General features: G+C 42.7%; 4 protein-coding genes across 9 annotated transcripts in view; 2 read left to right on the forward strand and 2 right to left on the reverse strand.

Moving 5' to 3' along the window:
• The window catches only part of LOC130195195 (serine/threonine-protein kinase WNK1-like), a 29,018-nt gene extending 24,818 nt beyond the window's left edge, over positions 1 to 4,200 (forward strand). For all 3 annotated transcript variants that reach the window (XM_056416564.1, XM_056416566.1, XM_056416565.1), the window contains 3 exons: positions 102 to 272; positions 358 to 587; positions 1,036 to 4,200. In XM_056416564.1, coding sequence (XP_056272539.1) covers positions 102 to 272; positions 358 to 587; positions 1,036 to 1,407 — 773 coding nt within the window. In that variant the 3' untranslated portion in view covers positions 1,408 to 4,200. The remainder of the gene's footprint in view (positions 1 to 101; positions 273 to 357; positions 588 to 1,035) is intronic.
• A 193-nt stretch (positions 4,201 to 4,393) lies between these two features.
• On the reverse strand, positions 4,394 to 8,549 carry rad52 (RAD52 homolog, DNA repair protein). 3 transcript variants are annotated; one of them, XM_056416575.1, is made up of 12 exons: positions 8,459 to 8,549; positions 8,192 to 8,269; positions 7,633 to 7,734; positions 7,341 to 7,434; positions 7,190 to 7,257; positions 6,912 to 7,030; positions 6,735 to 6,810; positions 6,421 to 6,650; positions 5,750 to 5,937; positions 5,004 to 5,072; positions 4,699 to 4,911; positions 4,394 to 4,624 (listed from the first exon to the last, which is right to left on the reverse strand). In XM_056416575.1, exons 2-12 carry the CDS (start codon positions 8,243 to 8,245, stop codon positions 4,563 to 4,565), a joined length of 1,275 nt encoding a protein of 424 aa, XP_056272550.1. In that variant the 5' UTR covers positions 8,246 to 8,269; positions 8,459 to 8,549; the 3' UTR covers positions 4,394 to 4,562. The 3 variants fall into 3 exon arrangements, with proteins under 3 accessions (XP_056272550.1, XP_056272549.1, XP_056272551.1); XM_056416574.1 differs by lacking the exons at positions 8,192 to 8,269; positions 8,459 to 8,549 and having other exon boundaries at positions 7,633 to 8,137; XM_056416576.1 differs by lacking the exons at positions 4,394 to 4,624; positions 8,192 to 8,269; positions 8,459 to 8,549 and having other exon boundaries at positions 4,798 to 4,911; positions 4,999 to 5,072; positions 7,633 to 8,137.
• Positions 8,550 to 10,799: 2,250 nt separating this feature from the next.
• On the reverse strand, positions 10,800 to 13,242 carry LOC130195205 (zinc finger protein 354C-like). Its single transcript, XM_056416579.1, has 2 exons — positions 13,000 to 13,242; positions 10,800 to 12,903 (listed from the first exon to the last, which is right to left on the reverse strand). Exons 1-2 carry the CDS (start codon positions 13,169 to 13,171, stop codon positions 12,011 to 12,013), a joined length of 1,065 nt encoding a protein of 354 aa, XP_056272554.1. The 5' UTR covers positions 13,172 to 13,242; the 3' UTR covers positions 10,800 to 12,010.
• Positions 13,243 to 15,691: 2,449 nt separating this feature from the next.
• Positions 15,692 to 24,374, forward strand: prr5a (proline rich 5a (renal)). Of its 2 annotated transcripts, none has more exons than XM_056416573.1 (11): positions 15,692 to 15,988; positions 17,253 to 17,383; positions 19,582 to 19,707; positions 19,789 to 19,869; positions 20,412 to 20,460; positions 20,583 to 20,640; positions 20,756 to 20,847; positions 20,948 to 21,088; positions 21,980 to 22,115; positions 22,214 to 22,492; positions 22,569 to 24,374. In XM_056416573.1, exons 2-11 carry the CDS (start codon positions 17,253 to 17,255, stop codon positions 22,856 to 22,858), a joined length of 1,383 nt encoding a protein of 460 aa, XP_056272548.1. In that variant the 5' UTR covers positions 15,692 to 15,988; the 3' UTR covers positions 22,859 to 24,374. The 2 variants fall into 2 exon arrangements, with proteins under 2 accessions (XP_056272548.1, XP_056272547.1); XM_056416572.1 differs by lacking the exon at positions 15,692 to 15,988 and adding an exon at positions 16,009 to 16,077.
• Positions 24,375 to 24,580: the final 206 nt, after the last annotated feature.

Consider the following 24,580-nt stretch of genomic DNA (forward strand, 5'->3'; position numbering starts at 1 on the left):
GTACTCTCTTTGATGTCAGTACTGCAATCACTTGCTGAAGCAGTTTAAATTCTTACTTCCTAAGTAAATGTTTACACTGTGTCGTGTGCTCGTATGTTCAGGATCCCCAGCCTCAGCTCAGGGGCTTCATGGCTCCCCTCCAAAGCAAAGTTCACCCTCCTCAACAGAGGCCTCCGAAACAGCGACGGAGGCATCACAAGCCATGAACAGGTCGCCCATAAAGCAGCTTCGATCGTCTCCATCCATGCCCAGCCTCAGCAGCTGCTCCACAGGTAGGTGTAAGCTCTTAATTTAGTCAGTCAGCGTATTACATGTGTTCCTTTAATCTGTTTTCTCACCTCCGTTACTGTTTCCCAGGATCAAGTGGGACCAGCTCGGCAAACGGTTCAGGCCACTGCCAGAACCACTCTACTTCTTCGGCCCAGGCCACTGGACCCGCTCCTCCTACCTCCCACACACTGAAAGGCAAAGGCACCTTCACTGATGACCTGCACCAACTGGTGGATAACTGGGCCAGGGACGCCATCAGCCTCTCCCAGTGCAAGAGAGGACCTAAAACTGGAGCACCAGCTCCACTGGGACATGATGTAAGAATTCAGTGCTTTCTTTAAAAACGGTCATAATCTCTGCAAGAAGATCTGGTGTGTGGGGGTGTGTGTGTGTGTGTGAGGTGTGTGTCTCCACGGTTAGTCTTGAATTCTGCTGCACCAAACTTCCATACTATTGTGGGCGGTCATGTATGGCTGCATGCTCGAGGACCTCTCGAGGTTGCCCTGATTCATGCCTTATCTAAACACCTTTGATACGGTTATTTATTGATTGCCGACTTCTGACACAGTCACTGTGAGCCTTTTTATTGGGCATCAACCTCACACGTGTATTGTTGAAGCGGTAAAATTGAACCCTAATATTTTCTTTTTAGTCTCTCTTCCACCAGTAAGATGCACTGAGATGTACTTTTGTAGGATTCCCGCAATAGTTTTGTAAAATCCTGCATATTCAGGAGTAATGCCTCCTCTATTCTCTCTGTTGCAGATTATCCCTCCAGCCAACATGGGCCGTAAATTCTCAGCTCCAGGTTTCCTCGGCCCAACACTTCCCACGCCTTCTAGCGCCGCAGCCACAGCGTCGACTCATCTCCCCAACCCAGCCAACCCCTCGGTCCCTTTGGGGCCTCGTAAAGGCTCTTTGGGTCCCGTTGCACAGGGGTTTGGGTACAACTCCGCCCCGTTCAGTGCTTCTCAGTGGGCAGGACCCACAGCCACATGCCAGGTCGGCATGCTGAACCCCGCACAGCCAATCACGCAGTACCAGCCGCCTACGACGGCCTCAGGCTACCACATGGGAACCGCACCGGCCCCCCAGAGTTCAGTCAACCCCGGAGGGGCCAACCTGAAGCCTACGTAGCCCAGTGGTAGCCCTAGTCCACGCTGAGACGAAGGACCAAACAGGGCAGACAGTTGTTGAACGAGAACCACTAGCTCTCCTGGCAGTCGGCTGGTAAACTGGCTGGATATTGTGATTTTTTTTCCAAACTTTTATTATTCTGTTTTTTTTCTGTAACAGAGTTGACCTGTGTTCACATCCTCTCAGGCAGAACAAAATCTGTCCGGCAATTGGAGGGAGAGTGCAATACACATCCACAGCACAAAGGTCTCACACTTAGCCGGCCGTTGGCTGTGGAGTTGAGCTGTGACGAGTGGCTGGTCGTGTCTGGGGATGTGAGGACGCCACGGGGAACCAGCCGCAGCCAAAGATGTCTTTTGAGAGCATACGTTGCAATGGTGTCATTCCTTCGAAGAGGGGAAGGTAGGAGGGATTCTGGTTCACATCCTTACTAGTCCTGACTTTAAGCCCTGCTGGGACCGAAAACGGTTGAATTTACACCACACACACACACACACACACACACACACATGGGTGTTTGTGTGCACACGCACCTGGAAAAACCTGATTGAGTGACTTGGGATGGTGGTAAAGTAATCTCAGAGTGGGGGTGGGGGGCTGGGGAGTGGCAGTGCACAGAAAGTGGGAAATGAGAGGGGGGCCGTGAGTTTGTCGGAGGCGGATGAGCAGCAGTGTGACTGGTTGAGTTCGGAGAAGAAAGACATCGTAAGTTAAGGAGTGTAACGGATAGGTTCGCCGTAAGAATTCATCCCAATCGCTACCTATAAGTGAAATGCAATAATGGCAAAGAGTAGATAAACTGTCCCTTGTAACTGTGGCCTTAATCCCAAAACACATTTAAACATTGACTTTGTACATATATATTTCTTCACTGGGTTATGATTCCATGTTTTACATATTTATGTCCCTGAGTCTGGTGACATTGTGATTTGAGTTGTCCATCCAAACAGATTTATTCTACAGATTTATTCTTCACTTGTGATGTGTGGACCAGTGGCTCTGTCCTGGTGTTGACCGCCACGCAGCGGGACATGTAAGCGGTGATGCTGCTGTTATCACATTCTGGTTGACGGTGTTTTTTGTTTTTCTTTTTGTCTTGTTTTTTTCGCAAGAATTAAATAATAAACCCAAATTGACACATGAAATACTTTCACTTATTAAAAATCTGCCTTTATCATAGAACAATAATTCTGGTTTATTGCAATAGTATTTATGGAAGGTTTCAGTCCCTTAGTTGTTTACACGGATGCAGCGCAGTCCAGACGGTTGTTCTGAAGTCGCGGAACAGTAGATATCTCCGCTCATGACATCCAGCCGTCGCCTCTCAAGTCACAAGTGTTTGGGGTTCTTTCTTCCTGTGGTCTGTTTCTGTATGCGTATATTTAATAAAACAAATGTTCTTTATGGACCTGTATTCAGCCATCAGAATTTGATGTTTCACTGTAATTATTAAAGGTTGTTAAACAACATGTAGTTTAAAGAAATATAAAAAGTGCAATTGCAGGGTTGTTGATGGTAATCTACTCGCCACGCAGGAGTAATCCTGCGGTTTATTAAGATCGTCTCTATGACTACCCTGCCCACCCCCCTCTATTTTATTGTAGATATGTCCATGTGAGGGAGATGCTTTCACATTACGCTCCGTCATTAGAGTGCGCTTGTGGTGACCCACGTGCACTCTAACCTGTGAACACGAGGAACACTTTAGTGCCTTGCATCCTCACTAATGACACAGTTCCAGATGCATCTCGTCCCGAAGCTGTGACCGCTTCAGAAACCCAGTGAACTCGAACCTGAAGACGTAGACTCAACAGGTGGCTGCTGGGCCGTTAAGCCCCCAAACAGGACCGCAGAACCAAGAGCGCGCCGAGTGACGTGGTGGCGTTTCCGTGCTCTACACTTCTACTTGTGAAGCTGTGTGTTTATATTTGGCTGTGGTTGTATTTGGTTTCTGTGGATTTATAATTGAACCGTTTCGTTATTGTGAATCCCCCTGCTTTGCTCGGCAAGACCCGCCCTGCGTCGAATTCAAGCGCTGGGATTGGCCAGGCGTCCATGCCCACAGAGAGCCTGGTCACCCGGTTCGTTCAGGGCCTCGGCTCCGACCAATCGGATGTCCAGATCCAAACTACTCCCGGCCGATGCCGGCTTGTCGCTGGTGGACTCGGCCTCCGGCGGGATTCAGTGACGCGTCATAGCTGCGCTTGTCCAGGCAGCGAGGGAGCTGGAGAAAGGTTTAAACGTCATGCTGGCTCAACTTTTGTTTCACCACCTCACGAGTGTCTTTGTGACCTTCGCTGCTCGTAGATTGGATGAATAGTTAAAGTTCTCTAGAGAAAAAAAATAAGTTACTGCAATGCAGAATATGCAATGTTTAATGGAACTGAGGGGTAATTGAAACATGTGCATGCTGATGAGGGTTGTTACCGACTTCAATGTTTTTGATATTGGAATATTAGATCTTTATTATTTGTTTTTATTATTCTTTGCCTTCCTGAGTGATCATAAAGTGTTGATCTGTTCACCAATATGAAACTATCAGCATATGATTTCTGCATGCCAGCTATACAGGTGTTTAGTCGAGTGGCTGCTGTACAGCACAAGGTCACAAAGCTCCTGACGGTCCATTTGCTTCTCGCCACCAGTAATGATCACCGACCTCCACCGGACGTCGGACCTGTCGAGCTCTTCTTTCTGATCCCTCCTTACTGAGCTGTGATTCAGTGTGTTTTGTGTATGTTTTTCACATTGTACAAAATGTAAAAACAAATAAAAATAATATCGATTAAAGCAGTCATGCTTATTGGAATTTTGTTATTAGCCAGATATTTTACTAACGTCACATTTTCTTGAAATAAATATTTCTTATTTTAAGGCCTTAACACAAATCCTATAATTATTAAACACTTCAGTCAATGACATCTGATGAAATAAGCACCAATCAAAGATCAGAAAACGCATTTATATATTATTGATCACGTGTTGGTTTCATCTAAAAGAATGACTGACTTATGTGGTCATGTTTTTATTTTTTTACAAAACCAGAAACATTTCACAAAATTCAATCTGCAACAATTGACTGCAAAGATAACTTACATGTAAGCACTATTAAAAAAAGAACAAAGTAAAACATATTTTATAAAGTGTTGAGGATCTCATGTGTCCAGTCGACGTTTCTTCATGTGCTGTCCTTGTCTGTACGGACTGACGACTTCACCTGGCGGGTTCAAAAGGGAGATTGAAGACTACAAAACTCAGCCGACACCTCCCCAACATCTCGTGTAATCTCACCTGGTCTGGCTTGATACTGGTTTGGAAATTGAGGTCTGAATCGAGCCTGGTCCGGTGCTCCACTGTACGAAGGGGCCTCACCTGGAGGTCTGCCTGGAGGTCTGCCTGGATCTCTCAGAGGGGTCTTACTGCGCGTCTGCATCGTGTGATTCCCAGGTGTGCTCGGTACGAGATCAACCCCATCTAGAGTGAAATCCCAGAGCTCAGGATCATCTGCAGGAAAAAAAAGAGTCGTACCGAGTGAGGCCGGTTTCCTCCCCACACGGTCCAGGTGCGCTGAGCCTTCTGCTGGTGGCTTACAGAACCTGCTAAATGCTCGTCCTTGTCGCTGAGCTTTCTGTGTCCAGCATTAGGCGCAGGTACATCATCGACACCTGGAGGAATGGATGCATCATTATACAAACAAAACCACAACATTTGCCCCTAAAAGTTAAGAATAAAGACACTTTAAACTAGCGGTCTAAAACCCAACAACATGTCATAAGGCCCTGTGTTTCAAATCTAATGTTTTTTTCGTATTGGTATATCTTTCCATTATCCAAACCGCTTATCCTGTTCAGGGTCTGGAGACGATCTCGCCTGACAGAGTGCACCCAGACAGGTCGCCAGTTGATCTCAGGGAACGCATGGAGACAGACATCCACTCACGCCCACAGTCACACCTTTTGAGGATCTCCAGTTAACCAAAGCTGCATGTTTTGAGCCTGTTGGAGGAAGCCCACGCTGCCCCGCTTGCTGCGAGGAGCCAGTGCTACACCACCGTGCAGCCCCCTATTGTTATTTTTCAGGAAATTATTTTAAGAACAAGGCTTCCAAATCCAAGCAGAAAACCTAAATCCATATCACGTTAAGCAAGGTGTGCCAAATTGTACAACTTTTCAACAGTTTCAAGAGTTACATATTTAACTACATTTGTGGCATTAAATATTTTTTTCTGTTCTCAGGTAAACAAGCGAGCTGCATTCAAGCCGTGATTAAAAAAAAACGTATCCAGTGCAAGGTAACTTGCGTTTGAGGCGGCTGCTATAAACAAAATGAAATCATCCTTCACCTCCACGAGATGCTGTTCCAATAGCGACCGTTGTGTCCTCAGACTTGGCGTGATCCGGTTTCAGCTGAGGAATGCTGGTCTCCATCTCCTTCCTGAACTTCTGTTGAAGTTGCTGCTGGCGGAGCTTTCTCAGCTGTTTGGAGTCTGTGTGCGATGACTCACCATCGTTCACTGAGTCCATGACGGGTCTTGGAAAACGGAGGAAACAGATTGAAGATAAATTAGTGTCAATAAAACCAAAAACTACACTCACTGCTGTTTACCTGGAGTCATACAGCTTTTTAGAAGTACAAATTAAAGTACTTTCAAGGTACCTTAAAAAAATTAGGTACCGGTAATTGAGGTCAAAATGGGTTACTATAAAGGCAAATTGTCACAAAAAGTGTACTTATCAATAAATGTATACCCACAGTAATAATTGTATATTGAACATGTTTTTACATATTTACATTAGAAAAGATCAGGCTCGTGGCGACTCATTCAGAGGTCGGGTCCAGTCCGCGTACGGTGAGAGATGCCATGAGGATTGTGTCATTTTAAATGTTTGTGTAGATGAACCATCTGATTATGTTGAAAGTCAAATATTATTCCAAATGTAAAAAGGCATATACTTAACATGTAAAATATAAAACGGAACAAGTTAAGCTGTTTCCACACTTTCTTGTGTTTACCTGGAGTCGATGTGGTCCCTCTTCCCGCCAGCAGGGCCGGCATCATTGGGAGTGTGAACCTCTGAATAGTTGTGGTTGTGGTTGAGGACTCTGGGCTCCAGGGGCGTCCTCAGAGGACCCACAGCAGATAGACGCTTTTCTTCTCGGACCAGACTGGAGTACCGGGCCTTCTCCACTAAAGGCTCACCCTCGGATCGCTTAGTCTGGGCCGGGTCTAGAGGAGGAAGAGGCTTTGCATAGAGGAGAAGATTCAACAACCAAACATGTGCTGAATCAGAAAACATGTGTTAAAGTATAATAATATTGTACCAGACCTGTTTGGGGATCATGTTAATGGCGATGAGGTATTCTTTATTTAGGATGCAGTTTCCAAGAGCATTGCCGAAGCATCTGAACAACACACAAAAGGCCCACACACGCATACATTGAAGCAGTCTTTTTATAACCAACGGTATGTTTCATACTGAGGAGACGTAGAGCAATGCCAGTACTTCAGAGCTCTCTTCATGCCGTCCGTGACCGCTTCCTTTCTCGCCTTCTCCAGCGACAGAGCTTTAGACTTCAGGCCCTCACTGACACCATAACCGACATCCTCATGGAACGACCCGTCCTGGAGGGAAATGACCCAGAATATACACAAACTCAACAAAAAACTAAATAATACATTATGGGGAATTCTAATCGAATAATCTTGATTAGATGATCCACCATGTATTAAAATTGTAAAAAATGAAAATCAATATAATAAATAAGTATGGCTTCCTCTAACCTTCAGCTGCACTTTGATAAACGCACTGACTCCGACATAAAACTTCCCGTTGTTGATGTCTATAAAGTCTGTAAAACAGAAGAGCTTTCTTATTGTGACTGTTGAAAGAGCTCGACTTTAACGGCAGTCTCTCGTGTCAAGAAGCTCGTACCGACATTCTGCTGAGAGATGGAGTGAGACCATCCGTTGTATCCAAACAACTCATTGGCCAGGCCGATTACGCGATGCCCTTCAACATAGCAAACCTGGAAGAGTCCATTCAAGAGTTGACATGAAAGTGAGAGGAGAAATAAAACTTTCTGAGAAAAGTCAATCACATTTGTTCATCTTACGTTGTGTGATTAAAACCTCGCTGACAGACAAACGTTTAACTTTTCTACAGTCGACTAGAAACTGGTTTGAAGCTCGTACAGAAAACAAAAGGCAGATGAACAAAGACTTGCCTTCTGTCCTCCTCCAGCCACTCTGGTACTGATGTACTCTGGTCCCAGCTTCTGTCGCAGAGCTCGGTGCACCGCCTCGTGCTCCTCTGCTGTGTAGATACACTGACACACAGGAACAACTAAGCACCCGCATACATATACATATATGTGTGTGTGTATATATATATATATATTAATATATGACATAATAAATGTGTTGTTTTTTTGGTGAATGAGTAACACCCTGAGTGCTTTTAACGTTGGAGCACTGCTTTCTGCAACACGGTTTTACATTTAATTTTCATCGACACAGCTGATACAATATATGTATACAGTGTATCTTACATATGTAACAATAGTTTTAAGCAATGTATTAAAAAAATGGCAATCTTCATGTCTTCAGTTGTGCTGTTGGGACTGTGGGGGACAGACGCCCATCCTATCCCAGCATGCATTGGGTGAAGCAGATGTGCGTCAGCTACTAACGTGCTCCTCGCTGATTTCCTGCACACCTGCGCCTCGTTTGAATAAATGAGTGTTGGTACGATGCTCCTCCTGTAAAACCACTAACGTCACCTACTTGTCCGAAGCGCGTTGGGGCAGCGGCGCTCCTCTCCTCGGCGTTTTTGGACATGACTGCAGAGATCTTCAGTCGTCACTAAATCAGAGATACGCCATCACTTAATGTCAGTTCCTTTTTAAAAGCTACGCATGCACATTGAATTGACTCGTCGGCCCAGGTCAACCCATGGGTGTATAAAGAGAAAGTAACTTGTTGGCTTTAGTTCCCGTGTTACGTTAAACATGTCGTTGTAAGTCTATCACATTCATAGAAACACAAACTCACCAGTTAAAAGTCTTCAAAAGTTATTAGTGTGTTCAGAACCGTCGCGTTTGCTACATTTCAAACCTGAAAGTCTTCAACCGACGAATCTTTGAACTTCCCGCTCGGACGACCGGAAGAGGAGTTTGTGATGCCTTCACGTCGCGTCGGAATATGCAGACGTCATTGAAATGATTACCAATGAGAATCGAAAATCAGTTCGTGGTCAAAACAGACGAGTAAAATGACATACGTGTTTAAAAATATCAAATGACTGGTACAAATGTAAACTTATGTATTACTCTATTTTCTTTACCAGTGTTTTACGACCCACGATGCGTCATTTGCGCCAATTTGGAGGGCCATTGTTTCATAGGGTGCTGGAAAATGCATGATTGCTTTGAAGCAATGGTATATTTACCTTCGCATTGAAAATGCCGGAAGGTTATGTTTTGATCGCCGTGTTATTCGCAAAACTCAAAAAGTATTGAACCGAATCGCATGAAATTTGGTGGGATGATTGTTTATTATCCGGGGACCAGTTGATTAGATTTTGGGATCGATCGGGTCAAAGGTCAAGGTCAAAGGTCATGAACAGGTCAAAATCTTTCGCAGAACTCAAAAAGTATTGAACCGAATCGCATGAAATTTGGTGGGATGATTGTTTATAATCCGGGGACCAGTTGATTAGATTTTGGGATCGATCGGGTCAAAGGTCAAGGTCAAAGGTCATGAACAGGTCAAATCTTCTTGAATCACATGGAATTTGGTGGGATGATTGGTTATTATCCGGGGACCATTTGATTAGATTTTGGGATCAATGGGGTCAAAGGTCAAGGTCAAGGTCATGGAAAGGTCAACATCTTTTTTTTTACCATAGCACGATACATTTTTGTCCAATTGGCATGCAACTAATGCCAAAATGTTCATAATTCAATGCCCAATCTTGTGATATGCGAAGGTATGCGCTCTACTGAGTGCCCGTTCTAGTTCTTTATGCTCACATTTTCATTCCTTGATTGATAACATTGTTACCTTCGCATTGAAAATGCCGGAAGGTTATGTTTTGATCACCGTGTATTTATTTATTTATGTATTTATTTGTATGCGTGTTATTCGCAAAACTCAAAAAGCATTGAACCGAATCGCATGAAATTTGGTGGGATGATTGTTTATTATCCGGGGACCAGTTGATTAGATTTTGGGATCGATCGGGTCAAAGGTCATGAACCGGTCAAAATCTTTCGCAGAACTCAAAAAGTATTGAACCGAATCGCATGAAATTTGGTGGGATGATTGTTTATTATCCGGGGACCAGTTGATTCGATTTTGGGATCGATCGGGTCAAAGGTCAAGGTCAAAGGTCATGAACAGGTCAAAATCTTCTTGAATCGCATGAAATTTGGTGGGATGATTGGTTATTATCCGGGGACCATTTGATTAGATTTTGGGATCAATCGGGTCAAAGGTCAAGGTCATGGAAAGGTCAAACTCTTTTTTTACCATAGCACGATACATTTTTGTCCAATTGGCATGCAACTAATGCCAAAATGTTCATAATTCAATGCCCAATCTTGTGATATGCGAAGGTATGCACTCTACCGAGTGCCCATTCTAGTTCCATATATTTACGCCAGTTTACATATAACCCCAGTATAAAAGAGGGAAAACTACACAGAATATCATGAAGTCATATATCAGTATACAACTTCAGTCTAAACACCATCTACCAGTCACATTGTATTGAATGAGGACAGCATAATTTGACCTCTGACCTCTAACGCTGCAACTAAGTGGTGGATGGAAAAAGTATTTAAATTAGCTTTACAAAAAGCAAATGGAATTTGTCCTTTTGGATTATTGCAGAAGAAAACCTCTGGCAACAAGTTTATGATACGTCAAGTTTTTGTTCTGGAAGATAATCTTCACAAATTAACACAAGATGGTTTTTGAAGCGTGAATGCGATCTTCAGAAGAAAAAAAGCAAATATTACATTATTAACAAAGTTCACCACGGTTGCGTGAGTGAGTTTAAACAACAAGAGTACGAGCGGTAAAATTATATATAACATTAATAACAGCAATGAAAGCATTTCTCATCAGAACTGACTAAACTGTGCAGTAAGTTAAAGAACTTTGCATTGGATTTCGTTATTGAATATATATCACACATATCACATCTTAGCCCATGGTCAATATCGACCTATTACAACTGATGAGGCCTCTATTCAGTAGATAGTTATAGGGTTATACTCCAGGTGATGGCCATGCTGGACAGTTTTCTTTCCACTCCAAATGATGTATTAATCTCCTACCTAAACCAAACATGAAGACACAGAAAATGGTCAAGGACAATGACACCAGATACAATATCATAAAGTTTTTATTAAACTTAAAACAATGATTGTGACTTTGGAAATGAACATTTGGCAAAACCAACAACCATCACATTACTTGAACAGCCACTAATGTGCACTCACTGGAACATGTTTTAATCATTTTGAAGATTACAATTGTAAAGAGAAAAAAAAATACTGTCCGCAAAAAGAAAAGTCATGACAGGAAAACTTTTCACTAAGACATCGACATTTCACCTTTATGTACAAACTTTCAGTTAGAAGTGTAGCTACTGCAAAAGTGTATTTCATTGAGTTAGTGACCACGTCTCCAAGAATGTCAACTCTCGTGTTTTCACAACAAACTAGAACTACACTACCGTTCAAAAGTTTGGGGTCACCCAGACAATTTTGTGTTTTCCATGAAAACTCACTTTTATTTATCAAATGAATTAAAAAATGTATAGAAAATATAGTGAAAACATTGGCAAGGTTAGAAAATATTAATGTTGTTCTTTAAACTTCAAGCTCGAAAGAAGACCAGTTTTATAGCTCCTCTCATCAGCATAACTCTTTTCAGCTGTGCTAGCACAATTGCACAAGGGTTTTCTACCCTCCATTCGTCTTCTAAGGTGATAAGCAAACACAACGTACCATTAAAACAGAGCGATAGTTGCTGGAAATGGGCCTCTGTAGATATTTCAATAAAAGCCAGACGTTTCCACCTAGAATAGTCATTTAGCACATTAACAATGTATAGAGTGTATTTCTGATTAATTTGATGTTATCTTCATTGAAAAAAGTGATTTTCTTTGAAAAATCAGGATATTTCTCAGTGACCCCAAACTGTTGAACGGTAGTGTATATCATCTCACACATTCTTTATAAATACAATGCTACAAGGCCCTGATCTTGCACACCTCGCCAATGAATACCCATAAAAGTATCTCAACCTGCAGGTCTTGCGACGGTTTGGCTTCGTACCGTTGTATGTTCTTATCATGTGGACCACTAGAAAGCTCTTCCAAATGTTTACCAAGTAAACTGCTTCTCACGTGCGGTTTCATGTGGACCTTTAACTCACCTTTAGAAAAATATAGAAAAATCTTGACTGTGTTTTGCAGAAATGTGGCTTCTGGCCAGTATGGCCTCATATGAATGTTACATGTAATCTTTTCCCACAGGTATTGTCACCATGTCGGCATTGTAACACATTGTAACACTAACTTTCCACATGATGTCAAAATAAATGATTCAGCTTGTCATCTGTGTGATGCCTCATATGGCCTCTCAAGCTACTCCTACATCTGTAATCTTTCCCACATGTTTGGCAAGTATATGGTCTCTCACCTGTGTGGACTCTCGAATGGCTTTTGAATGCTGAATTGTCAGAGAATCTTTTCCCACAAACCTTGCAAAGATGAGGCTTATCACCTGTGTGTATCCTCATGTGACCTTTCATGGTACTGCTTTGCCTGAAATCCTTCCCACATATTAAGCAGGTAAATGGTTTCTCACCCGTGTGAATTCTCATGTGGGCTTTTAAGTAACTGTTGAATTGGAAACTTTTCCCACATGTTTCACAAGTATGCGACTTCTTACATTTGTGTACGAGCTGGTGTCTCATCAAATACGCCCTGCACTTAAAAGCCTTCTCACAGGTGTCACATTTGAATGCCTGCGTATGACAGTGATTCAATGATATCATAGTATTAGATGCATTGTTTAAGTGATCGTTGTTTTTGTAATGTGGATTCTGTTCAGGCTCATTCGTGCCTCCTTCCTGAGGGTTGAGAGAGAGGAGCTGCTGGTAACCATTTGGTGACGATACCCCAGAGCTTGTAACCACGCGTTGACTGTCATCCATACTAAAGTTCAGAGTGTGATCTTTACCGTGGTTACTCTCCTCATATATAGGAATGTACATAAAGGCATCCGTCTCCTGCTTCAGGACAAGCTGCTCTCCCTCCTCCTCCTCCTCCTCCTCCTCCTCCTCACTGATGCAGAGTTCATCCAGTTGCAGTGTGATCTGTGGAGGCTCTGGGTCCTCTTGGTCCAGCCTGGAGTTCCTCTCCTGATCACAGAGCTGGTCATCAAGAACCTCCTCCTTACAGACGGGTCGGTGTGAGAGGTCTGGAGGGACAAAGGGAACAGGATACTGCTGTGACGATGGGACATCTGACATGTGAGCACAAGATGCAACACGTGACCTTTTGAGGTGGTACGTACCGATCCGGTGTAACTTCATTTCAGGTTTTAAAAACACATCCAACAATCTGCGCTGACGATCGATCTCCTCCTCATACTCCACGATAGTTTTTTGAAAAACTCCGAATATTTCTTCAGCAGCAGCGGTGAGTCGCTCGCTGACAAACTGTCTCAAATACATTACTACAGACATTATGCTATTTAATAATTACAATGAAGTAACGCTAATTATCTTCAACGCTACTATAACAACATCGTCTTCCAGCTAGCAGATCCTGAGTCGTTTACTTCCGTTTGGTGTCACACCGTTAAAGTTCCGCGTGTGAACGTACGGGAGCTTTTCTTTCCGCTTTCAACTGATGTCATTGTATTATGTTATTATGACATTAGTAGAATTAGAAATGTGAATTTCTTGCAAAATCACACAAGAAATTTGGAACGACTTTACAAATTTTTTCTTTTTTTGTTTGTTACTTCTTTATGTAACAATACCGAGTGAGTCCTACAATTATGAAGTACGGAACCATGAGACCAGAACATGCAATACGAATATACAGGACTGTCTCAGAAAATTAGAATATTGTGATAAAGTTCTTTATTTTCTGTAATGCAATTCATGCATTCTGGATTCATTACAAATCAACTGAAATATTGCAAGCCTTTTATTCTTTATATTGCCAGCTTAAGAAAACTCTAAAATCCTATCTCATTCAGACCAAGTTATGTTTGTCAGGAAACCTTGCAGGTGTTTACAATTCAAGTGATTTGAGCTATTCTAATTTTCTGAGACAGTCCTGTATGTTGTTTGACATATTGTACTGTATGTTGTACTTAAGTAAGACACAAATAACATAGTATGTTATGTCATAGAACATTTCAAAACATAGTCTGTAATTCAAAGGTCATCTTATAAAATGCCACTGAAAAAGTAATAAAAAGCCACAATATGGTCTGTCAATGGTATATGACGTGTCAAAAGTAATTACAATGTCATAATAAAAAATTTATATTATAATTCCATTAAATTTTTTTTGTAGAGCCCAACATCCTTATAGAATAACATAACAATGTTCTGTAGATAAATGAATGCCTCATTGCTACAATGAGGGACAAAGCTCACCACTATTAGAGAGAAAAATAACTAAAGTGTACTGAATCAATGACATTTAATCAGGACCATTTTCAACAGTTGGTTGAAAATGTCCCATTACACATTCACCTGTCTTCTTCTCCTCCCCTCAATGCCCTTGTCGTCATCTAGTCTGCTGGTCCTCCGCCAACATCACAAATGGGCTTCTGGAAGAAAGCTAGAATGCTGTTAGCCCATTTAGAACATGGGGTAGTGGTGCAGTCAGCCTCTTCTGGCTAAAACTAGTATTACAACAACACCTTCACAACAAGTCTTGTGTCTTTTTTGTGATTTTGGCTCTGCAAGATATCTTGAGTCTCCATGCTTACCCCTTTTTCTGATCTTGGCTCTCAACTACTTGAGCGTTATAAGAGAATAGCTGGTGGTCAAGTAGGAGACGAGATAAAGGTGTCCGTCTCCTGGACAAGCAGCTCCTCCTGGTACTTTTAAGCTTTTGGTGGATCAGGGTCTGACACGTGCATAGATAGACCTCAAAGGGAGCTTGAGCAACTGGCGTTTTGTATACACTAATACAATAACTTACACTCATATTTTGGGGAGGACCCCAAATCCACTGAACTAAACCAACAAAGGTGGCAGATTGCAATAAAGGTTTTCCTTCCTACATGACATTTTTGCACACATATTTCACGACCCCACGACTTTCATTAGCAGCATCAATTAGTTATTCAACTGAGATATGCAGTGCAGTGGCTTTGCAATTATGGACCAGGAAGATTCAGAAGATATATTCATGATTTCACGATAAAGTTCAAAGGTGCTAACTGTTGTCCTAATTTTAGAGTAGCTGACATTTTCATTTAACCTAATTCTATTTTTATGTTATTGAAGAAAGGTTGGTTGAATTTGTACTTTCACTATTGTCCTCACTTTTTTAACACGTTTTCCTTTCAAATAAATATTTTGTGCAATTAATTATATGTACAGAGGAAAAGGCAGCATCTTGGGTGAAAGAAACACCCCTGAGTATACATTTGGAGTATAGCCTATGGTGTAAATGTTCCCCTCTTTGATCCAATAAGAGCCCAGATGAACCTCACATATGTCAGGATCTAGTGTTTTGCAGTACATCTCATGTATTGAAGGGTCAACTGAAATGTAGGCCGACTTTAGGCCTCAGTTCTAATTGCATGTTTTTATGCCAGGGACATTTCTCACGAGACCCAGCTATTTACATCCCAGCCCATCTAAATAGGAGATCAGCCAAATGCCCGCGCCTGCGTTGACAGATGGCGACACAACCGCTGTGTTAAATGGCACAGATTGGGGTCAGTGGTGGATAATATCGGTTATCTATCATCCGCTGTGTCCTAGACATCATACAGCCGTATTTATGCAGAATGGAGGCCAACGCAACGTGGCACACATGGCGTGTCTCCAATGTCGGCACACCTGCGATGGATCAAGTTGACCACACAGCTTTCTTCTGGGCGGATGCGTCCCGGGTAAAGGGCTCTGTGTGTGCCAGGAAGTGTCCATGCAGCGCAGGTCAACATTCATGATATAATGTGTTTGTCTTGAATCACAGCGATTCCCCTGTTTTGCATAAAGCTATAACCACAAGTCGCGCCCGGGTGCTGCTCTCGTTCGCGTGCACGCGCACAGGTTCGCTTTGCATCTCGTCAAAACAAAGCGGGGGCGAGCCATTGAGCGCGGCGGCTGCTTCATGAATGAGTCCCCCTCTACCGCACAGCAGGTCGGATCCTTCCTCCGCCTGCACCCCGATGCCCGTTTGGCTGCGCAGACCTCCGGGCAGCAGTAGAGGAGCTAGCCGCCGATGAGCCCGGGACAGTAAACACTTCGCAGCAGAGCCGCGTGCCCGTTTCATCCCATCGGGACCGAACCAAAGGATCAGGCGCGGTGAGTGCGGGCTACTGCGCGCGGCCACATGACATACGACAACTTTGTGGCCATTATCGTATAGTTTTCCTCCAAAGGGGGACTTCATGGTACGTGTGTTCCAGTCTGTGTGTGTCCACCAGCCAGTCACGTTATTTACGGGGCTACTTTGCCAGATTCTCTCGTCCATACAGGTAGAACAAAAAAACCGAAAACCCTCCCCGTCCGTACGCCTGGCAGTAGGCTACATTCCTCCCTGTCGGGTAAACGTGTGCTGTTGACTGTCTGGGGGATTGATTGTCTATCTGCTATCGAATAACCGTGACAGGGGGAAGTACAGTGGGCTATCAATAGGCCAGGAAGGCAATACAGAGACCGATATAAATGATAAGTGCAATCGATCTGACTGAGGTCGCTCCTAAAAGAAAAGGAGGAGGGGGGGGAGGGGGGTGAACTACAGCAGAAATGCCCAGACTGGTGTGGCATGGCGTGGCATGTCGGGTAGACGGTGTGTGTGTGTGCGTGTGGGTGTGCGTGTGCGCGCGCGTGTAGTCTTTCGCTTCTCAACATCTGGCTGAGATGAGATCTTGTTCTCAAACTGCAGACCGACCCTCCCGAAAACACATCACTCACCAACTGTACCATGCAGGCATGGTAGCTGTGGAGGAGGCTCGCGTGTGTCTTTGTCTGTAGTGACAGCCCAGACTGTTGTTCCCCCTCTGACCAGGCGATGGTGCTTTACTATGCCCAATGTGTGTCTATGGGGAGACACCCAAATATACTCGAATACTGCACTGTACTGCCTTCGTGGCACGTTTACAGGAACAATTCACCCGCACCCACGCGCACAGTTAGGCTACTGTACATGCACACACATGCATCTCCCCCGTTTCTGTGATGCAATGTCTGTGTTATTGTGTGGAGGTAAGGGCGTAGCTGAGCTCTGATTGCAAAACACTTTCCATAGTGTTGAAATAACAGAATAGAGAAACGGAAGGCAGCTGATCTCCTTTTATTCACATATGTGGGGCTTACTTTTCTTCTCTGTCCCTGTGACTGTAAGTTTGACTTTTATTTGTTGTGTCTGTGCTTTCAAAGTGCTTCAGTGTTCCTTATTTCATTCATTGTCTCAAAGTAAGTGGTATAGTACTACAATGGCTGTCAGGCCCTCAGATGCATCGCACAGTAGCTTGATTCACCGGCAGTTCACTTCATGTGCACATGAGGAGACGTTTACATCCAACCGTAACAACCATGTGTCCACCATGTCTCCTCTGATGTTCAGATGCTTGATGGACTCCGGCGGAGGCACGCCTCCCGGCCCTCCTCCCGACCCCTGTCACTCAACTTCAGCACCTTCTCTGCCCCTCCCCCAAGCCCAGACATGGACAGCAGCACTGAGCATCCAATCAGAAGGTGAGGAGCAGTTCCTGGGATTACAATTTCACAAAGCACAGAATCCTGTGAAATGCATGAAATATTCATTTACTTGCCGAAAAATCCCAACGTTTCTTTTCCCAAAAATATTTAATCAAAGGGCTCAGCTTCAACAGATGTTGAACTGATGATAAAGATCTCCTGGTGGGATGTTTGATATACAGGACTGTCTCAGAAAATTAGAATATTGTGATAAAGTTCTTTATTTTCTGTAATGCAATTAAAAAATTATTAAATATTAAAAGAATAAAAGGCTTGCAATATTTCAGTTGATTTGTAATGAATCCAGAATGCATGACATTTTTGTTTTTTTAATTGCATTACAGAAAATAAAGAACTTTATCACAATATTCTAATTTTCTGAGACAGTCCTGTACATCTCATCACTTCCATGTGTTCTGTGTCTGTGTGTACGTGGGCGAGGAAGAGGAAGAGGGTATGTTGTTTACTGCCCTGCTGTCAGCAGAGAGTGTGTGGACTGCGTGGGTTTGAATTCCTCATTTCTTTTTATTCAGTGCTAGTTTTCATCTGTACCCTTTTGAAAATATGATTGTTTGTTTTGTTGTTGTTTTTTTACACTCATTTCCTGAAGTGAGTTAGGATTTAAGAGGGGAATTTATATCACATATAGCTGGTCCAAAACCTATTGCAGATATATTGTATCAGTGTACATGCTGGTGGGAAATATGTTCTGGAATGCCAAAAATACGGTTTTGATGTAGTTTTGTTTCAATTGCATAGTTTGTCCACCCAAGAACCATGACAGTTTTTTTTCTCTATAGATTTTAATACTGCTATCTGTAAATAATAAAAACTATCTCTGAGTTTAACATTGTGTGTAATACAAATAAATTGTGTAATAAAAAATTTCACTTTGTTAACAAGAGTTAGATAGGCGTATTGATTAATGGCTGTACGGTAAATATGTTGCTAATCTTTCAAAGCTCTGAAAGATTTTCTTAAAATCCATTCGAAGACTGAAGTATAGAAGCTGAGAGGGCTCAGGGGTTGTGTGCCAACACTATTTGGTTGGCGGAAAGCAATTGTTTGTGGTATCAGTCTCACTCTCAGCAAAAGTGGAAAAAGATTTGCCCCCAAATCTTCCTTCCACCACCTAACAATCACCATCTATGGCCTAACAGCGCTGGCTTGAATATGGCGTTCAAGATATAAGTATACAGGTGATATTTTAAAAGGAAATAATGGTGTTATGCTATTACACTTGATACCCAGTGCCTCTTAAATCATGCTTTTGTACATTAATGGTGAAACTCTTCCTTCACTCGTATTTTGAATAATTAAATGGTCAAAAAAAGAACCAAAACGCATAATAGACAATTAAAGATGAATTTGACTGAAAACATTGTTTTTTTTATTTCCCCCCCCCAAGATTCTGTAGATGTCACGATAATATTATTTAAGTTTAAGTTCTTCTGGCCTTGATAATTGTGTGAGTCCCATAGTGAATATTTCAAACTAAGCTAATACATAGGTAGAAAAAATATGGTTATCCAACCGTAAAATACAAGAAACTTGACATTCACACTCTCAAATATCAATATTATTATTGATACAGTCCGGCTGTAGTGCAGCTGTGCTGAAAATGGAGGAGCCGGAAAACCTTCTTTATTGTCCTGCATTGTGTCGCTACTTCCTATCCCTGTTGTTGCTGATAATGAACCGAACAACTTCCTCCTCCCCGTCCGCCTCCTCGCTGTACAGTGTCGAGCACAACAAAGTCCCAGCGGCTTCAGTCTGGTTACCCTGCGGTTCCTCTGGCCTCTGTGCTCTGCATAAATATGTGTTTGTATCAATGGTTGTTTTGTACGGATTACCCCATCAATGCATGGACTATTGTTTCCTCCTCTTCTGAGACCTCGGGCAGAGCGGTGGCCCACCTCCCGGCTTGGCTCCGCCCACGCTGCTCTTAACGTGCCGCTCCTCTCTGCCCGTGCATCTTTCTGTCCTACTTCCCTTCTCCTCTGTCACCGGTCGTTCATTCTCTTGTCATTGTTCTTTTCCCCTCTCAGCCTTACTCTATCCAGCTCTCCGGTTCACACCGCCTGTGTTCTCCCTTCCACCTCTCTCTAGCTCGTCGCCTGGCCTTCTTTCTAATCTGTCCACTACTTAGTGCACACTCTTGTTTCTTTCAACTTCCTCTATATCTCCCTCATGAGGACTTTGCACCGGCTGAAGTTGATGAGCTCCCCCAGCCTCAGCGAGCTGGGGAAGAGCGAGAAAGGTTCACCGGAGGACCGAGGAGAGAAGCAGAAGAGGGCGGGAGCCAACGCCACCTGGAACGGGTACGTCACATACAACGTAGTGGCTAAAATGCATTTTGAACCGTGATGTAGACAAGTTTGTGTGCGTGTGTTGTGTTGCAGTATCCACAACGCCGTCATAGCAGTGTTCCAGAAGAAAGGTTTGGCACACAACGAACTCTTCGTCCTCAACGAAGGTGTCCGGTACGTTTATACAGAAACAGGCGCACACATTCACACAGTTCAGAGACAACATCCTTATTTATCTGTCTCTGTCTTTATAATGACTGTTGATGTCATTTTGTGTCATCATTTGTATAATTACTGTTTTGACCTACGTTTGCTGAGTGACATTTTCTTGTGAATAAGTTTCTTTGTGTAAATGTACAGTCAGTTGGCCTGGGGAGTCATGTGGTTATGCCAGACATCTCATTAACTTTCTTAAACCAGACGCATCACATACTGTACATCACATCAACCATTACAGCCCAGGAAACATATTTCCATGTACAGAAAAGCCACGAGGTTGACACACATTTCTGAATGCAGGAAAACAGGGTGCTCAGTCGGTCGCTTTACATCCCGTGGTTGTATTAATGCCATTGCACATTCAATGCAGATCAGTAATGTAAGGTTGTAAACGCCCTATTCACACAAAACAATGGTTGAATACTGTCCATCCTCGGATCATGACTGGTGTGTTTGAGCCATAAACTGAAGCAAAAGCCTCACGCTTGTTTCCTCAGGCATCTGTTGAAGACTGAGCTGGGCTTCTTCTTCACCGAGTACCTTCAGGTAACACTCTTTTAAGATTGGAATAGGATTGGGATTATGAACGTAAAACACATTCAGATAAAGGAAAGCAGTGCTGTCTCCGATATTACTCTTCAGTGGCCTCTTTCCACTGTATTTCACAGAACCAGCTGCTCACAAAGGGCATGGTCATCCTTCGGGACAAAATAAGGTTCTACGAAGGTAATGCCGACTGGATAAACGGTCCGAATACATTTTGTAGTGGTCTGCGCCGGTGAGTTAAGCCTGAATCAAAGTATTTTTGGCTTGTGTGTGTGTGTGTGTGTGTGTGCTGCAGGTCAGAAGTTACTTGACTCCCTGGCAGAGACCTGGGACTTCTTCTTCTGTGATGTTCTCTCGATGCTGCAGGCCATCTTCCACCCGGTTCAGGTGCACAGATATCTTAAGAGTCAGCTGTTTGTTGTCTTTGCCTCAGCGACCCAACCTCAGCAAATCAACCCGTTTTCTCTGTTGTCCTTAATGTGTGCAGGGTAAGGAGCCCTCTGTTCGACAGCTGGCTCTGCTTCACTTTCGGAACACCATCGTCCTGAGTGTGAAGTTAGAGGACGCCCTGTCTCGGCCTCGGGCCCGTGTGCCGCCCTCTGTCACACAGATGCTGCTTATTCTACAGGTAGGCCTGCAGGCCAGACGTAATAACCAGTTCCCTCACTCACTGTTTGCTCGTCCTTTCTGATCCCCAACTTAAAACGACACCAAATTATGTTTTTGAACTTTGCACACAGTAAGCAAACACAGAGGAGTAAACCACGATCACCGATGATCATTTCCAGCTCCAATCTAATGTCCCGATGTAAATGCATCATTATCAATTCATCTGATGTTTTTTTATTTGTTATTATCAACATTTAATTAATAATATGTCAAACATAAACAAATTACCTCCACAGAATTCTCACACAAGTTTCTATTATTGTTTATTTTTACTGTTTTATTGTTTCTTATTGTTTATATTTTCTCAGTGTGTGATCTACAGTCATAAAAAAACACGTTATTTTATTTACACTGATCTGTAACAGAAAAGTACGACATTCTTACCTCTGAGGAACTACAAGTAGGAAATGTTTTATATTTTTTATGCCATCAATGGCTTATTCTATAAAAAATTGTCATTCATAATTTCTCTAATGGTCTTGACTATGGAAACAATATTAATCTAGATCAGTGGTTCTCAGTAATGTGCACCCTGTGGACATCTAACCAGCGCAAAGCATTTTTGTTTGAAAAAATATGTAATACACAGCGCTGTGCCATCAGTGTCTGATTTAATATAGAATTTATTCAATTCAGTTTATTAACTTATATTTTATTGAATATTGATAAAATAAAAAAATTCTAAGGATTTTTGAAATAGTGCTGATTTTAAACATGTTAAAAATCTCATGTACCTCCTGGAGGGCCTTCACGTACCCCCAGGTGTACTCGTACCCCCCTTTGAGAACCACTGCTCTAGACCAACAGAAAGCATCTATTGTCTGACTGTGATGCCCGTCTCTGCCGTCAGGGGGTCCATGAGTCACGCGGCGTCAACGAGGACTACCTGAGGCTTGAGTCCCTAATTCAGAAGGTGGTCTCACCCTACCTGGGCACACACGGGCTTTACTCTGAAGACGGTGCTGAGGCCCATTGTTGTGTTCTGGGTGAGACCGTGGACCCAAAGGAAGAGTAACGAAATGCCCTGTGGTTGACAAATGACATACATGTAACACCTTCCCTGCTTTTTTTTCTTGTCCTCCAGAGAAGCGTTTACCGTGGGGCTGGTCCAAGTCTGCCGATCAACCTTCTAAAAACCCTGTGGTACGATCGAAAAGCTACAATATCCCTCTGCTGCTGACCCCTGTGGCTGAGTATGACCCGGATGCCGGCTCCGTTGGCAGCGGAGGAATTCGGCGCCACTCGGCCTGTGAGATTATAACGTGCCTGGAAGATCAAGGACTGGCCCACGCTGACTTGGCCTCGGGATCTGAACTGTCTGGCCCCTCCTCCAACAGGCTGCGTGTGGGCTCTCACTTCAACGGTATGATACAGATCAAGATGTCTGAAAAAGACTGAAATCCTCATGTCATAATAATCCAACAACCTCTCATCCACAGGTATTGTCCAAGCGGGCGCTTGTGCCATGGCCATGCCTCTTTCGTCTCCTTCTATCCTGACCCTTCATTCCTCAGGAGCGCTGCACGGCACTGAGGCCACAACAACAATGACTGATCTCAGTAAGGGAGCGTCCTCCACGCCGCCCAGTGAATCATCCAGCCCTGAAACCATAATTGGACAAGTGCTCGAGTCTGCCGACTCAGACTCGGATGGGATATTTATTGATTTTCCACCTCACTCCTCGGAGGCTATGGGGTACTGCCGCGAGAGCAGACAGAGCACCGTGTAGCTGTGGGGGCCCGTATAAAAGCTACATATCATTAAATTCATCTTCCTTTCTTACAACACGTCAACTTTTTTTTGAAAAATATATTTGGTCCAATAACATACAAAGCAAATCCTAGTGTAATAATATAATAAGGACTAAAATGTTTAACCAAGTTTTCAACTTGAGGAAAATGTCGTTGTGAGTTTAGCCAGGCTTTTTATCCTGAGTTTTCAAATGTTTTCATAACTTCAAATCGGTCAGATTATATTCTTTATGGATAAATCTGGTATTATTGTATATTTCTCTTATTGACAAAGAAATCCTTTTGAGAACACCAAAATCAACAAATAATTAAGTTTAGCCTCCGTAGCCAAAGCATGACTTATCTTTCCACTGCCACAAAACTCAGTTTTTGTCCTAAATCTAATAATAACACATCCAAAAACCTACCACTCGTGTTCCTTCACTTGGATAAACGAAGCCACTGTAGTTTATTTTGACTCAATGCGACATTCACACCGATGGTTCGTGAAATACGAAAAGATGTCCCCAACAAATGCACTATTTATTTGTGCTAAAAAGTACAGTACCAAAGAATGATTCTGCTTTCATGAATATGAAATGATTTATTTGTAACCCATTTTTAGAGATGCATGTCTTTAGTAGAAATAAACTGGCTTGGGGCCGAGTTTCACAGACACGCTGGGGAAGTCAGAAAGTGTTGAGGGATGGACTAACCCATTGGTGGTTTTGGTCTTTTCATGAGATTTGTTGGCAATATCAAAAATATACAATATCGTCAACATTATCCTTCAGTCCACATAGGAACATGTTAATCCTTCAAAATATTTGAGTTAGGAGATTTTCAAACAGTACCAGTTGTGTTTACCTCTACTGAGGAGTTGGCTGTTAACAGCCACTATCCATCTGGAAAAAAGACAGAAACTTTCATTTTTGCTCATGGATTTCTTTTTGTATTTGCGTATTTTGAACCTCATAACAGTTTTATATTTCATGGTTATGTTTTGTTGTCTGCCTCTTGGCAGTAATAAGGCCTTCTGCTCTCTCTCTCTTTTGTGCGATATCTTATGAACATGTGGACTGTTGAATTGTTTTTTATTGTCAGCGGGTGTCATAGAGGTTTAATGCAAACATCAGTGGGATAGCATTTGCTTTTGTGTTTTAGCTCTGTACAGCAGGACTCTGAGGAATGACTATGTTTATTGTTTACATTTGATAAAGACATGAACATTTTTTTAACTGAATGTCGTCTCACACACTGTATTTTGCACCACCACTACCGTGTAAATAAAAATGTGTTGCTGGCTTTTAGGACAGCTAAATGGTGTAAAGTGAGCGTTTACATTTAAATGAATTGACATTTTAATAAGGGCTTTTTAACTGAATCTTTTTAAAACAATGTTTTACCTCAAGCATTTTGTACTTTACTTTTTTGACAATCTATAATGTCTACGGAGTTGTATTTGTATTAATTTGTTATACCAGCCCACTAAAAAATAAATAAATTTGAATAGTATTTGAAAACAATGGGTTATTGCCTTCTATTTGAAATAATTCATTTATTATAAATATTACATTTGCCCTGATTGATAATTGCTTTGTGTATGTATGAGTAGCCACAAAGACTTTTGATGTGGTTGTTTATTAAGAATGGATTTAGTTTTTGCATTTAGTCAACCTTCATTTAACCACCACAGTTTAATAGGGCTGCAGTCAGGATTT

Source organism: Pseudoliparis swirei, chromosome 6 (assembly GCF_029220125.1).
Source record: "Pseudoliparis swirei isolate HS2019 ecotype Mariana Trench chromosome 6, NWPU_hadal_v1, whole genome shotgun sequence".
Taxonomy (NCBI): domain Eukaryota; kingdom Metazoa; phylum Chordata; class Actinopteri; order Perciformes; family Liparidae; genus Pseudoliparis; species Pseudoliparis swirei.

Coding starts and splice junctions, on each gene's coding strand:
- rad52 (XM_056416574.1), bottom strand. CDS start 7,818: ATGTCATATATTAATATATATATATATATACACACACACATATATGTA. Junction 7,258..7,340: donor CATCTCTCAGCAGAATGTCG/GTACGAGCTTCT, acceptor TCTGTTTTACAG/ACTTTATAGACATCAACAAC. Junction 6,811..6,911: donor GGCATGAAGAGAGCTCTGAA/GTACTGGCATTG, acceptor TGTGTTGTTCAG/ATGCTTCGGCAATGCTCTTG.
- LOC130195205 (XM_056416579.1), bottom strand. CDS start 13,171: ATGTCTGTAGTAATGTATTTGAGACAGTTTGTCAGCGAGCGACTCACC. Junction 12,904..12,999: donor AATGAAGTTACACCGGATCG/GTACGTACCACC, acceptor TTGTCCCTCCAG/ACCTCTCACACCGACCCGTC.
- prr5a (XM_056416572.1), top strand. Junction 19,708..19,788: donor GCCAACGCCACCTGGAACGG/GTACGTCACATA, acceptor GTTGTGTTGCAG/TATCCACAACGCCGTCATAG. Junction 20,641..20,755: donor CAAAATAAGGTTCTACGAAG/GTAATGCCGACT, acceptor TGTGTGCTGCAG/GTCAGAAGTTACTTGACTCC.